Source organism: Bombina bombina, chromosome 6 (assembly GCF_027579735.1).
Source record: "Bombina bombina isolate aBomBom1 chromosome 6, aBomBom1.pri, whole genome shotgun sequence".
Classification (NCBI taxonomy): Eukaryota; Metazoa; Chordata; class Amphibia; order Anura; family Bombinatoridae; genus Bombina; species Bombina bombina.
The window spans coordinates 297,012,120-297,025,758 of NC_069504.1; the positions used below are offsets into that span (position 1 = coordinate 297,012,120).

At 42.9% G+C, this 13,639-nt stretch overlaps 1 protein-coding gene across 1 annotated transcript in view; it reads left to right on the top strand.

Annotated features, from left to right (window-relative positions):
- The window catches only part of POC1B (POC1 centriolar protein B), a 689,402-nt gene that overhangs the window by 215,549 nt on the left and 460,214 nt on the right, over positions 1–13,639 (top strand). Inside the window, exon 10 of the mRNA XM_053719233.1 lies at positions 4,265–4,403. Coding sequence (XP_053575208.1) covers positions 4,265–4,403 — 139 coding nt within the window. The remainder of the gene's footprint in view (positions 1–4,264; positions 4,404–13,639) is intronic.

The following is a 13,639-nucleotide window of genomic DNA, read 5'->3' on the forward strand; positions in this document are numbered from 1 at the left end:
TTAACTGAAATATAGGTTCTTTCTTTTCAGCCATATTTCATCAATGTGCCATTCTCCTAGTTGCTATTGTGTCATTCTCCATCACGATTATATTCCTAAATATATACTTGCTGTCATATACTTTGTATTTTGTAAATCATATAGGTAAGACATACATAGGGTTAATTTAATTGTATAATCAGGATGTGCTAGATTGGGCGTTTCTTTTAATTACACTTTCAGTGTTTTAGCCAATCAGATTGTTTTCTACCTGTCTTAACTACCTTAGAGACATAGCACCTTAGGCTATGATTACGGCATTTAGCCGAAACATGTAAGCCACTGGTGCTACGCTCTTTCTACTCCTCTCCAAGGCTGTTGTTGGGACCGAGTGAGCTGCGTCTCACAAGAATTTCCGTTTTAAACGTTTATAATAAAGGACTGTTTTTACTATATTCACCTGGGACTCCACTTCTTCATTTGTCATATAATGTCTCCGTCAGGGTCATTGAGAAGAGCTGTCTGTGCTAGTCTAGCTGCTTGGTAATAATGTTTGAGGTTTGGAGCCCCCACCCCACCTAGTTGTCTGTTCCTAGTAAGTATTGCTGAAGGGATTCTAGCTTTTTTGATTCCTCTAATGAAATGGTTTATACGCTTCTGGAGGTCATCTAGGTCTGAGGTTGGTATTCTGATCGGTAAGGTGCGAAATAAATACAGAATCCTTGGTAGTACCATCATTTTAACTGCCGACAGTCTACCAAACCATGAGAATTTTAATTTACTCCATTTATTTAAATCTTGTCTAATAGATTTGTACATGGGGGGGGGGGTAATTTGCACTATACAGTTCTGTAGAGTTTTTGGTAAGATTAATCCCTAGGTATCTGAGAGTGTATTTGGCCCATTTAAATTCAAAGTTAGCCTCTATCAACTTTTTAGTGTGGTCTGGGAGGTGCACTGGCAGTGCTTCACATTTTTCTAGGTTAACTTTATAACCTGATATTGAAGAGAAGGAGTTGAGGGTGTGGTAGAGGTTCGGCAGTGTTATTAATGGCCTAGACAGGGAGAGGAGGATATCATCCGCAAAGAGTGTAAGTTTGTATTCCCTCTGTTTAATTTTAATGCCTGATATATCAGGGGATCTTCTAATGTGTTGGGCTAGAGGTTCTATGCAAAGTGCAAATAATAGGGGGGACAATGGGCATCCCTGACGGGTTCCATTGAGGACTGCAAACCTTTCCGACTGGTGACCCATGGCTCTCACGCTTGCTGAGGGGGTGGAATAGATACCTTGAATAGCGCTCATAAATTCCCCAGATATGCCTATCTTGTTCAAAACTGCCAGCATATATGTCCAATCAACTCTGTCAAATGCCTTCTCCGCATCCAAAGAAAGGAGCAGAGAAGGCGTTTTTGTTTCGTGCAAATAGTCTATCAGGGACACCATTCTCCTGACATTGTCTGGAGCTTCTCTGTTTTGAATGAAGCCAACTTGGTCTTGGTGGACCAGTTTGGGAAGCAAAGGTTTGAGTCGATTAGCCAGGATCTTAGTGAAAATTTTAAGGTCCTGGTTTATCAGAGATATGGGCCTGTAATTTTGACATAATGTCTTATCTTTGCCTGGTTTAGGAATGACTATAATTTTAGCATCTAACAATTCGGGTGGGATCCGCTGGCCCTTCAGAATGGAGTTGCAATATTGGGCGATTTGCTTAGTGAGGGTTGGTTTAAAGAGTTTGTAATAGTCCCCTGGAAAACCGTCAGGGCCCGCCGCTTTGCCTGGTTTTAAATCTTTAAGAACCCCTAAGACTTCCCTGTCGGTTACGTCAGCGTTAAGTGAGTCAAGTTCTTGTTGGCTAATCTTGCGTAAGGCCGCCTCCTCTAGGAAGACATCTAAGGAGTTTTGTATTAATTTTGTTTTGTGAACTTTCTGTCCGTCATATAAGGAACTATAGTAGGTTGCAAAGGAATCAACTATATCTTTGGGGTTTGAAGTCAGGATCTCCTGTGAGTTATAGAGGGAGGGTATTGACATATCCCTAATTCGATTCCTGATTTTGTGGGCCATGAATTTGTCCGGTTTATTTGCATATAGGAAGTATTTAGATTGAAGCCTAATCCCTGCTTTGGTCGATTGGTCAGAAAGTAACTTGTCAAGGGTCTGTCGTTTGTCCTGTAATGTTTTGTAGAGAGTAGTCGAGCCTGTCAGTTTGTGACGTTTCTCTATGTTAGCTATCTCTAGTTGGAGTGAGTTAAAAAGTGTTTTTGCTTTACGTTTAGCGTGTGCTTTAGTTTGAATTAATATCCCTCTTATAACCGCTTTATGGGCTGCCCAAACCTGTATAGGATTATCTACTGTATTCGTATTAAGATTCCAGTATTCCTCCATGTGTCTAAGTACCGTCTCTTTATGATGTGGGTTTTTAAGTGTTAGAGGGTCAAATGTCCAACTTTTGGCATTATTATGTGGGAGAATCCCATTCACCTTCAGTGAGACTATTGAATGGTCGGACCACACGCATGGATGAATAGAGGAAGACACCACATTTGCTAACAGGATCTGACTGGAAAAAATGTAGTCTAAACGAAAATATTTGCGATGTGCTGTGGAGAAGAATGTGTGGTCGGCTGTGGTGCCATATAAAGCTTTCCATGTGTCCAGTAGGTTGTGTCCTGCCATCGTCTGAAAAATTGAGTTAACCTTCCTATTCAGTCTATGTTGGGCCGCAGTGAGTTGAGTGTTTGGGGTTTGGGACTGCGAATATAGAGAGACATTGAAGTCGCCTGCTAAAAAGATCCTAGCTGTATTCCAGCTGGTGAGATGGTAAGCTAAGTTAGTGAAGAACTGTTCTTGCTGCTCATTTGGAGCATATACATTGCAGAAGACCAGCTCTACCCCATTAATAGTGCCTTTAATGATGAGGTATCTACCCTCCTTGTCTGTGATGGAGTCAGTGTGTTGGAAATTCAGAGAGGAGTGAAGGAGTATAGACACCCCCCTTTTTTTTTGGTTAACCGTCTAATGGTAATGTAAGGGGAACTGTCTTTCCCAGTACTTTGGGATCTGAGAGGATGTGAAGTGGGTCTCTTGTAGGAATATAACGTTAGCCCCTAAGTGTTTGTAGTGTGACATCGCCTTTCTCCTTTTCATTTCCGAATTAAGGCCTCTCACATTGTGTGAGATGAGTGTGATCTGAGTACTAGCCATCTAAGAGTTGTGATGGAACCTTGAAATCTCTATGTGTTGGTGTGATCTTGGTTACCTGATACAACGCATTGGACCCTTCTTGTTTCATTATATCTAGGGCTCTTCTGGAGGTGTCTGTCCAGCTGTCACGTAACAGGAGCGAATGTGGTCTCTTCGGAGATAAGGGTAAGAAGAAGGACAGAAGGATAGAGAAGGAAAAGGACCGACAGAGAGGGAAAAAGAAAAAATAAGACATGTTAATCATGTTATACATCACATAATAAATCCAAATACTTAAACCTAGTTCAAGTAACAAAAAAATCTTTTCTTGATAAAACATAGATAACTCTAGGGGAATTTTCAGGAACTAAGGAGGTGTCACCTATCCTCCCGCTTAGTGCTTAAGGCAAACAAACCAAGGGTGGACTATTTAGGGGATCAGTGCTGACAATGTAAACATGAGTCCCAGACTTTCTGTCTAGAAGTCTATGAGGTGCTAAGTAACTAATATGAGGAGTCGCCCCAATTGATTATATGAAACATTAACCAAACAAAGAACATAACTATTTTCTGAAGAAGTAACATTTTACTGACAAAAGGCTGCTTCAGTCTTTGGTTCAGAAGTTCCAGGAGTTAAACCTCATTTCACACCCACCAAACAGCCCCGAACGGGGCCTTAGAGAAGTCAGTTCAGAGGTTCAGGCTGAACCGGTCAGGTGTTCTTGGATTTCTTCTTGGGGATCCTGGCCCACTGAGATCTCTGTGATTTCAAGGGTATCCTCTGTGGTTTCGGTGGCTCCATGGATGATGAGGGACCTGGTAGTGAGGGGGTTTCCAAATCTAAGGCTGCACAAATGTCCGGAATCCCCTCTGCATCTCTAATAGTCAGTAATTTGTTGTCCTTTGTTATGTGGAGTGCAAATGGGTAACCCCATCTGTATTGAATCTGATTTTTCCATAAGAGAGTAGTGAGGGGTCTCAAAGCTCCCCGTCTTTGTAAAGTTCTGGTGCTTAGATCTTGGAAGAAGTGAACTACGTTGCCCCTAAATTTGAAAGTTGGTTGTTTTGCTGCGTCCCTAAGGATCTTATCTTTTTCAGGGAATCTCAGGAAAGCCACTATGACATCCCTGGGTGGAAGATCAGCTCTGGGCTTAGGCTTGAGAGCTCTGTGGGCCCTTTCTATTTCGATTTCTGTGGACGTGTCTACTCCAGTAATCGCACAAAACAGTTGGTGGAGGTAGGAGGGTAGATCATCGGTTGTTACCGATTCCGGAATACCTTTAAGGCGGATGTTACATCTCCTACTCCTATTCTCCATATCTTCTAATTTATCCAACAGATCATTAACTACTAGTTGTTGTTGGGAAACCTGTTGGACCGCCAACTCAACATCTTCTACAATGTTGTCATTATTATCTTCCAGGGATTCCACCCTTGCACCCAGGTCTGAAATATCCTTCTTAATATCGTTTAAACTCTCGTTCATGGAAGTATGCATGGCGTCCATTTTAGCCCATAGCTTGTCGAAATTGTTGGAGATATCTTGCTTGGATACAAGTTGGTGTAAATCTGCTCTAGTCAGAGGAGTGTTATCATCTGTGGGACTAGACTCTGGTGGAGTAGCTTCATTTGATGACCTGCTATCAGTGTTTTGCTCAGCTAGAATATCACTCTGAGTTTGTTTGAAGTAGGAGGTAACTGGAGTGTTCTTCCCTCCCCCCAGTTTCTCTGATTTATTCAGCCTCTTTGCAGCCATTTTATTACTCTGGCGTGTGTTTTCTATGAGAGGTAATCCTTTGATGGTGATAGGAGGGTTAATGTCAAGACAGCTGTGTCCCCTTTTCCTACTTAAGTTTAATTTATGTGTTCAGATCTTCTTAATGCAATAATGTCCACATCCACTAGATTGCAGGCTTATATTAGAAATGAAAAGCTGCTGGAGAAAATGAAATTTTCTGTATGTAATATCTCCACTGACCACAAGAGGGTAGGCCTGTATTAGAAATGAGTGGTTGCTGGATAAAATGAAATCTTCAGTGTGTAATATTACCACTGAACATTAGATGGCAAGCTTGTATTAGAAATGAGAAAATATAAAGAGAGTTCAGATGTGACTGTGTGTATATAGAAATGGGAGAAAAAAAAAAACAGGTTTTCAAAAGGGAGCAAAACCGTTATAGATTCCCCCCACAGGATTCTGTACTCTGGAGCTTTCTCAGGGCCTAATGATAGATATGGGACCTTTTCTTGTAAAGGGTGCTCTTAGCTATCTCCCATTGAGTGTCTTGAGGTTGTGAAAGGAGGCTTTATACATAGCCATGCTTGAGCAAGATAAGCCCTGATAGCGGATGCCACGTGGAGAGTGCTGAACTTCAAAAGTCTAGGCCCAACTTTTATGTGTCCGAAATCTTGCTGCCTGCGTTCAATAAAGGCTGTGTGTGTGTGTCGTTACTACTGTGTCCCCACACTTTACCTCTGATTGTATGCTTGCTTTCCTCGTGGCTGCACTGAGAGTGGATTTGGGCGCTCTTCGTTTGTATTATTTGTAGCCCTTATATTCTCTGGTGCCCTGCAGGCTATATGTCCCTTATAAGGTGATCTAGGGGCTTCAATAAGCAACGGAGCAAAAGTGTGTTGCCAGGGCACATACTCACTCCTTGGAGGTAAGGTTCCCCTGCTGTGTTGAGGATCGCGGCAAGGCACTGACTGTCTGATGTTTGATGCAGTCGCGCTGTGTCTCTGAATCAGCTCCTATGCTGAGGGAAGATGGCGGGAGCGGGCGGTCTCTTGTGCCTTTAATAAGCGGCTGTAGTTATAGACCTGGGGTGTAAAAATGTGATATCCCGCAGCACCGCATGTTCATGGTGCTAGATGTCCTCCTTGGCAGTCTCAAAGATTAATTTTAAGTGGTTGGTAGTCCATCTCCCTTGCCTGAAACACAGAGCTTTAGAGAAAAGCCTCCATCATGGCTGCAGGCAAACTCCGCCCCCCCTAGACTCTAACTTAAGAGGTACATCAGCTACTCGTAGCAGTCTAATAGTTAAGAGGTAACACATAAACTTTTAACAGAAATGAGAAAACAGGATTCTCCCCCCCACTAGGTTGAACAGTGATGAAACCTGGATGTTCCCTGCCAGCTTGCAGGATGTTAAGGATGCAAGCATACAAGTCAGATATTTACATATAAGTCATGCAGGCATAGGAAACACAATTTGATATACAGTGTACTATCAACATATATAATATACAAGGGTCACAGTTCACATTAGTGCAGCCCACATAACAATCACTGGGCAGTCCAAGATATGAACCCCAAATCTCAATGTATTAGCGGGCACCAGCTATCTGGAAAGATTTGAATGCAGTGTCAATTGGCAAGATCAACAAAGTGTGGTGCAGGGAGGGAAAATCACCATTAGGCCCCTTACGTCGCTGTATAGCTCCAGCACACCTTAAGGTTCTAGAGGCCCACTTGTATCAGGCCTGCAGAACAGTGTTGTAGTGTCAGTTAATGTAGGGCTAGGTTTTAGGGGCCAGAAAGTTCCAAAGTGGTTTCGGTATGGGGCCCAGTGCTAGAGTTCTTGCAGATAGGGAGGGCTATCTGTGTATAACAACGTTCTTTCCCTGTTTTCAGCCTCACCAGTGATCCCACCTTAACAATGGACAGAAATGTGGCTTAAGTTTGCAGGGTACGCCACTAGTAGGTGTGAGGCATACACTTGGGCAGACAGTCAGGCTATCCCCACAATGATATGAAGCTGCGTTGTGCCGGGTGAACAAGGTATCACCATATCAAGCGTGGTAGTCTTTCTAAGTCCCCAATTGTAAAGGGGTCAATAGGGCCAACTGAGCGGACTTCCCGCTTGTATTTACCTGCCGGGGGTTACCAGTTGGTGAGTGCGCCGGAGTTCCGGATCTGTGTGAAGAACCCTCTCAGCAGCTGCGTCCCAAAGCAAGATGGCGCCCACAGGACTCGCGCCGGGGAAATCCGTCTGCGCTACTCACCAGATCAGGACAGGTAGGTGCAGCATCCACACCAATAGGGTCGGAGCAGAAAGGGCAGGGTGGAGGAAGATGTTTGCGGTCGACAGATACCTCTCGATTCAGGCAGGCTGCTACAATGGCTCGTGAGCGCGACCACGTCGAGTGATCTATGGCGCCAACTGTCTATTCCTCTGCCTCTGCTTGGGTCCTGTTGCCGCTCTCTGTGTCCTCACTGGGCGAAGTTCTGCACCCAGGCGAATTGAAGTCTCAGGCCAGTAGAGTACAGCGTCTAGTATGCACTAAGATTTCCAATAGGACTGCGGTGGTGGAGAGTTGATTAGCTCCTTTAACCCTCACGGGGACTTAGAAGAATAAAGTATTCCCCGTACCGGACAGCACAGTCTGCCTCGGAGAGGGTATTGGGGTTCAAGGGAGCCAAAAGTCAGGGAAATATCTCAACGATACTGAAGTTTCAGGGCCACATTTGCACGGAGGTCTTGACTTTTTCTGCTATCCCTTGGTCCGCCCACCGGAAGTCCCGGTTTTATTTAATTTTAAGTTTAATAAAGAATTTATATATCACAATGGCTAAATCTGTGTCTGTATTGCATGTTTAAACCTTAAAGGGACACTCAGGTTAAATAAAATTTTCATGATTCAGATACAGCATGTCATTTTAAACAACTTTCCAATTTACTTCCATTAAAAAAATGTGCACAGTCTTTTATATTTACTATTTTTGAGTCACCAGATCCTACTGAGCATGTGCAAGAATTCACAGACTATACGTATATGCATTTGTGATTGACTGATTGCCATCACATGGTACAAGGGGAGTGGAAATATACATAACTTTGAAATTTGTTATAAAAAAATCTACTACTCATTTAAAGTTCAGACTAAGTGCTATTGTATTGTCTTGTTATCTTGCATTTGTTGATTATGCAAATCTAATGTGTTGACTGGTCCTTTAATACCATAAATAATAACAGGTGTTATGTTTACTCCTGGAGTACATAATCAGTTTGCAAATTATAGAGAAATGCTTAAATAATGCATTACACTTTAACTAAACCCCTTAGATTTTAGTCGACTAAAATCTACTGGAGATTCAGTCGATTAAAACTAGACTAAAACTAAAACAATTCAGATGACTAAAATACGACTAAAAGTAAAATGTCATTTTAGTCAAAAGACTAAAACTAAGACTAAATCGAAATTTGCCGTCAAAATTAACACTGGTTCAGTCATATTTTTTCTGGAGAGACTGTATTTCAGAAAGACTGACATTATACCCAGGAGGGTAAGGGTAAGCAGTAATCCTAGAGCTAAAAGAGGGACATTACTTAGCTTGCTTATGAGGCCAATTACATATATGGTTGACACTGAATGCAAAATTTTTGTGAGCAAACGTTTTTTTGGATGGAAGTGCTTTAACGTTTTTATGGCAATAAACGTTTTGGGCATCTTTATTAGGGCACACATGGCTTAACTTTTGGGTCTTGGAACCCACATGGCTAGTTATAACCGCTCTGGTGCAGTTCTTTTAGGCTCAGGAAACATCGAGTGAGATGGGCGGGGCCTATTTTTGTGCCTCAGATGCGCAGTTAGTTTGTCAGCAAGCAGCAAGCTCAAACTCCTGAGGGCCCTGGTATATGTTTTGGGCCAAATTGAAGCTTTTACCCCACACTTTCAATCCCAGAGGGCAGGTAGGGCCACAGCAGGGCTGTGGCAAGGTGCTCAGGGGTCTTTTTCCGGATCTGGGCCTATTTTCGATCCGGTTTGGACATTAAGGGGTTAATTGTTAAAAAATGTTGTGGTGCAATCTTAACTACCTATAGTGGGTCTACATACAAAATTCTGAAAAATTTGGTGCATGTTTAGACTGTTTTGCAGAACGTGTATGCTTTTTTTCTCTTAAAGGCGCAGTATCGTTTTTTAAGATTATTTTTTTCACTAAATAAAGTGTTTTCATGCTTGTTTGTAGTCATTACTAGCCTGTTCAACATGTCTGACATTGAGGAAAGTCAATGTTCAATATGTTTAGAAACCATTGTGGAACCTCCACTTAGAATGTGTCCCTCATGCACTGAAAGGTCAATAAATTGTAAAGAACATATTTTAGCTACTTAAAGTATGTCGCAGGATGAATCTCAGGTTATGCCATCTAATTCTCCCCAAGTGTCACAACCATTAACGCCCGCATAAACAATGCCAAGTACTTCTAGTTCGTCTAATTCTTTCACCCTGAAAGATATGGCCGCAGTTATGAATACTACCCTCACTGGGGTTTTATCTAAACTGCCGGGGTTGCAGGGGAAGCGCAGTAGGTCTGGTGTGAGAACAAAATCTGAGCCCTCTGACTCTTTATTAGCTATATCTGATGTACCCTCACAATGTTCTGAAGTGAGGGATTTGCTGGCTGAGGGAGAGATTTCTGAAAATATGTTTCCTCAGACAGATTCAGAAATGACGGCTTTTAAATTTAAACTAGAACACCTCCGCTTATTGCTCAGGGAGGTTTTAGCGACTCTGGATGATTGTGACCCTATTGTCATTCCAGAGAAATTGTGTAAAATGGACAAATTCCTTGAGGTTCCTGCCTAAACTAATGTTTTTCCGGTCCCTAAGAGGATTTCGGAAATTGTTACTAAGGAGTGGGATAGACCAGGTATTTCGTTCACTCCCCCTCCTACTTTTAAGAAAATGTTTCCCATATCAGACGCCGTGCGGGACTTGTGTGGCAGACGGTCCCTAAGGTGGAGGGAGCTATTTCTACCCTGGCTAAGCGCACAACTATACCTATTGAGGACAGTTGTGCTTTCAAAGATCCTATGGATAAAAAATTAGAGGGTCTCCTGAAGAAAATATTTGTTCATCAAGGTTTTCTTCTCCAACCTATAGCGTGCATTGTTCCTGTAACTACTGCAGCGTCCTTCTGGTTCGAGGCTCTGGAAGAGGCTCTTCAGGTTGAGACTCCATTAGAGGATATTCTGGATAGAATTAGGGCTCTCAAGCTAGCTAATTCTTTCATTACAGATGCTGCTTTTCAATTGGCTAAATTAATGGCGAAGAATTCAGGTTTTGCCATTTTAGCGCGCAGAGCGTTATGGCTTAAGTCCTGGTCTGCTGATGTGTTATCAAAAGCTAAGCTTTTAGCCATCCCTTTCAAGGGTAAGACCCTATTCGGGCCTGAACTGAAAGAGATCATTTCAGACATCACTGGAGGGAAAGGCCATGCCCTTCCTCAGGATAAGATGAATAAGATGAGGACCAAACAAAATAATTTTCGTTCCTTTCGAAACTTCAAAGGTGGTCCCTCTTCCTCTTCCCCTGCCGCAAAGCAGGAGGGGAATCTTGCTCAATCCAAGTCAGTCTGGAGACCTAACCAGATTTGGAACAAGGGTAAACAGGCCAATAAGTCTGCTGCTGCCACCAAGACAGCATGAAGTGGTAGCCCCCGATCCGGGACCAGATCTAGTAGGGGGCAGACTTTCTCTCTTCGCTCAGGCTTGGGCAAGAGACGTCCAGGACTCCTGGGCTTTAGAAATAGTAACCCAGGGGTATCTTCTAGATTTCAAAGATTCTCCCCCAAGGGGGAGACTCCATCTTTCTCAATTGTCTGTAAACCAGACAAAAAGAGAGGCATTCTTACGCTGTGTAGAAGACCTATATTCCATGGGAGTGATCTGCCCAGTTCCAGAAACAGAACAGGGGCAAGGGTTCTACTCAAGATCCTATACAAATTCCTCAGAGTCCCATCCTTCAAGATGGAGACCATTCGGACTATTTTGCCAATGATCCAGGAGGGTCAATACATGACCCCCGTGGACTTAAAGGATGCGTATCTACACATTCCTATCCACAAAGATCATCACCAGATTCTCAGGTTCGCCTTTCTGGACAAGCATTACCAGTTTGTGGCTCTTCCCTTCGGGTTGGCCACGGCTCCCAGAATTTTCACAAAGGTGCTAGGGTCCCTTCTGGCAGTTATAAGGCCGCGGGGCATAGCGGTGGTGCCTTATCTGGACGATATCTTAATCCAGACGTCAAATTACCAACTAGCCAAGTCTCACACGGACATCGTGTTGGCTTTCCTTAGATCTCACGGGTGGAAGGTGAACGTAAAAAAAAAAAAGAGTTCACTCATCCCTCTCACAAGAGTTCCATTCCTGGGAACTCTGATATATTCGGTGGACATGAAAAATGTTCTGACGGAGGTCAGGAAATCAAAGATTTTATCCATCTGCCGAGCTCTTCATTCCATTCCTCGGCCGTCAGTGGCTCAGTGTATGGAGGTAATCGGTCTAATGGTAGCGGCAGTGGACATAGTTCCGTTTGCTCGCTTGCATCTCAGACCACTGTCTCTTTGCATGCTCAAGCAGTGGAATGGGGATTATGCAGATTTATCTCCTCAGATAAATCTGGATCAAGAGACCAGAGACTCTCTTCTTTGGTGGTTGTCACAGGATCATCTGTCCAAGGGAATGTGTTTCCGCAGGCCAGCATGGGTCATAGTGATGACGGATTCCAGCTTATTAGGCTGGGGTGCAGTCTGGAATTCCCTGAAAGCACAGGGTTTGTAGACTCAGGAGGAGGCTCTCCTCCCGATAAATATTCTAGAACTGAGAGCGATATTCAAAGTGCTTCAGGCGTGGCCTCAGCTGGCGTCGGCCAGATTCATAAGATTCCAGTTGGACAATATCATGACTGTAGCATATATCAATCATCAGGGGGGAACAAAGAGTTTTCTAGCGATGATAGAGGTTACAAAAATAATTCAATGGGCAGAGACTCGCTCTTGCCATCTTTCAACAATCTATATCTGAGGAGTGGAGAACTGGGAAGCGGATTTTCTAAGTCGTCAGACTTTTCATCCGGGGGAGTGGGAACTCCATCCGGAGGTGTTTGCACAATTGATTCAGCAATGGGGCACACCAGAATTGGATCTGATGCATCTCGTCAGAACGCCAAACTTCCTTGTTACGGGTCCAGGTCAAGGGATCCTCAGGCAGTACTGATAGATGCCCTATCAGTACCCTGGTCGTTCAACCTGGCTTATGTATTTACACTATTTCCTCTCCTTCCTTGTTTGATTGCAAGAATCAAACAGGAGAGAGCTTCAGTGATTTTGATAGCACCTGCGTGGCCACGCAGGACTTGGTATGCAGACCTGGTGGACATGTCATCTCTTCCACCATGGACTCTGCCTCTGAGACAGGACCTTCTGACTCAAGGTCCGTTCCAGCATCCAAATCTAGTTTCTCTGCTGCTTGGAGATTGAACGCTTGATTTTATCCAAGCGGGGTTTCTCTGAGTCGGTCATAGATACCTTGATTCAGGCTCGAAAGTCTGTCACTAGGAAAATTTATCATAAGATATGGCGTAAATATCTTTATTGGTGCGAATCCAAAGGCTACTCATGGAGTAAGATCAGGATTCCTAGGATTTTGTCATTTCTCCAAGAAGGATTGGAGAAGGGGCTATCAGCTAGTTCCTTAAAGGGACAGATATCTGCTTTATCAATTCTACTGCACAAACGTCTGGCAGATGTTCCAGATGTTCAGTCGTTCTGTCAGGCTTTAGTTAAAATCAAGCCTGTGTTTAAACTTGTTGCTCCACCACAGAGTTTGAATTTACCATAGAAGAAATCAATTTATCAGGTAAGCATAAATTTAGTTTTTAGAATGCTTCATTCAGAGTGCATTTTGTATTTATGTGCTTAGTACCCACAGATCATGTGCACAAATTAAATATCACTCCCAATGCGAAATGTGATATTTGCACCCCAAAAAATCATGACATGCAATGATCAGAGCATACAACTGCTACTCTGCTTAAAGCTCAGGAGTACATATTGTGAAATGAATAAGCGTAAATAAATCCTTTTGTGATTATTGGTGAGATGAATAAGCCTATAAACCAAGAATTACTACTTCATATGTGACCCAGATATAAAACTAATTTGCTTGTATCAATGATCAATTTAATTATTATCCATAGGCTGCTTTTGAACAAATACTAAATGAATGATTACTTTTCACCTTGTTTATTTATCTGATATGCCTTAATTATCCATCAGAATTTTCTCAAGCTCTTGTAAGCTTTTTAGTGTCTACAAATCACATGTAATATAATCACTCTGCAAGATCTCTCCCAAGTGATGCTACTGTAGAATAGGTGTAAGTAATAAAACTTTACCCCATTTTCTCTTGTAAGATGTATCGAGTCCACGGATTCATCCTTACTTGTGGGATATTCTCCTTCCCTACAGGAAGTGGCAGAGAGAGCACCCACAGCGGAGCTGTCCATATAGCTCCCCCTTAGCTCCACCCCCAGTCATTCTCTCTGCCTGCTTAACTGCTAGGAAGGGCAAAGAGCTATGTGGTGACTAAAATGTTAGTTTTTTACTTCTCAAGCAAAAGTTTATTATTTTAAATGGTACCGGTGTGTACTATTTACTCTCTGGCAGAAAAGGGATGAAGATTT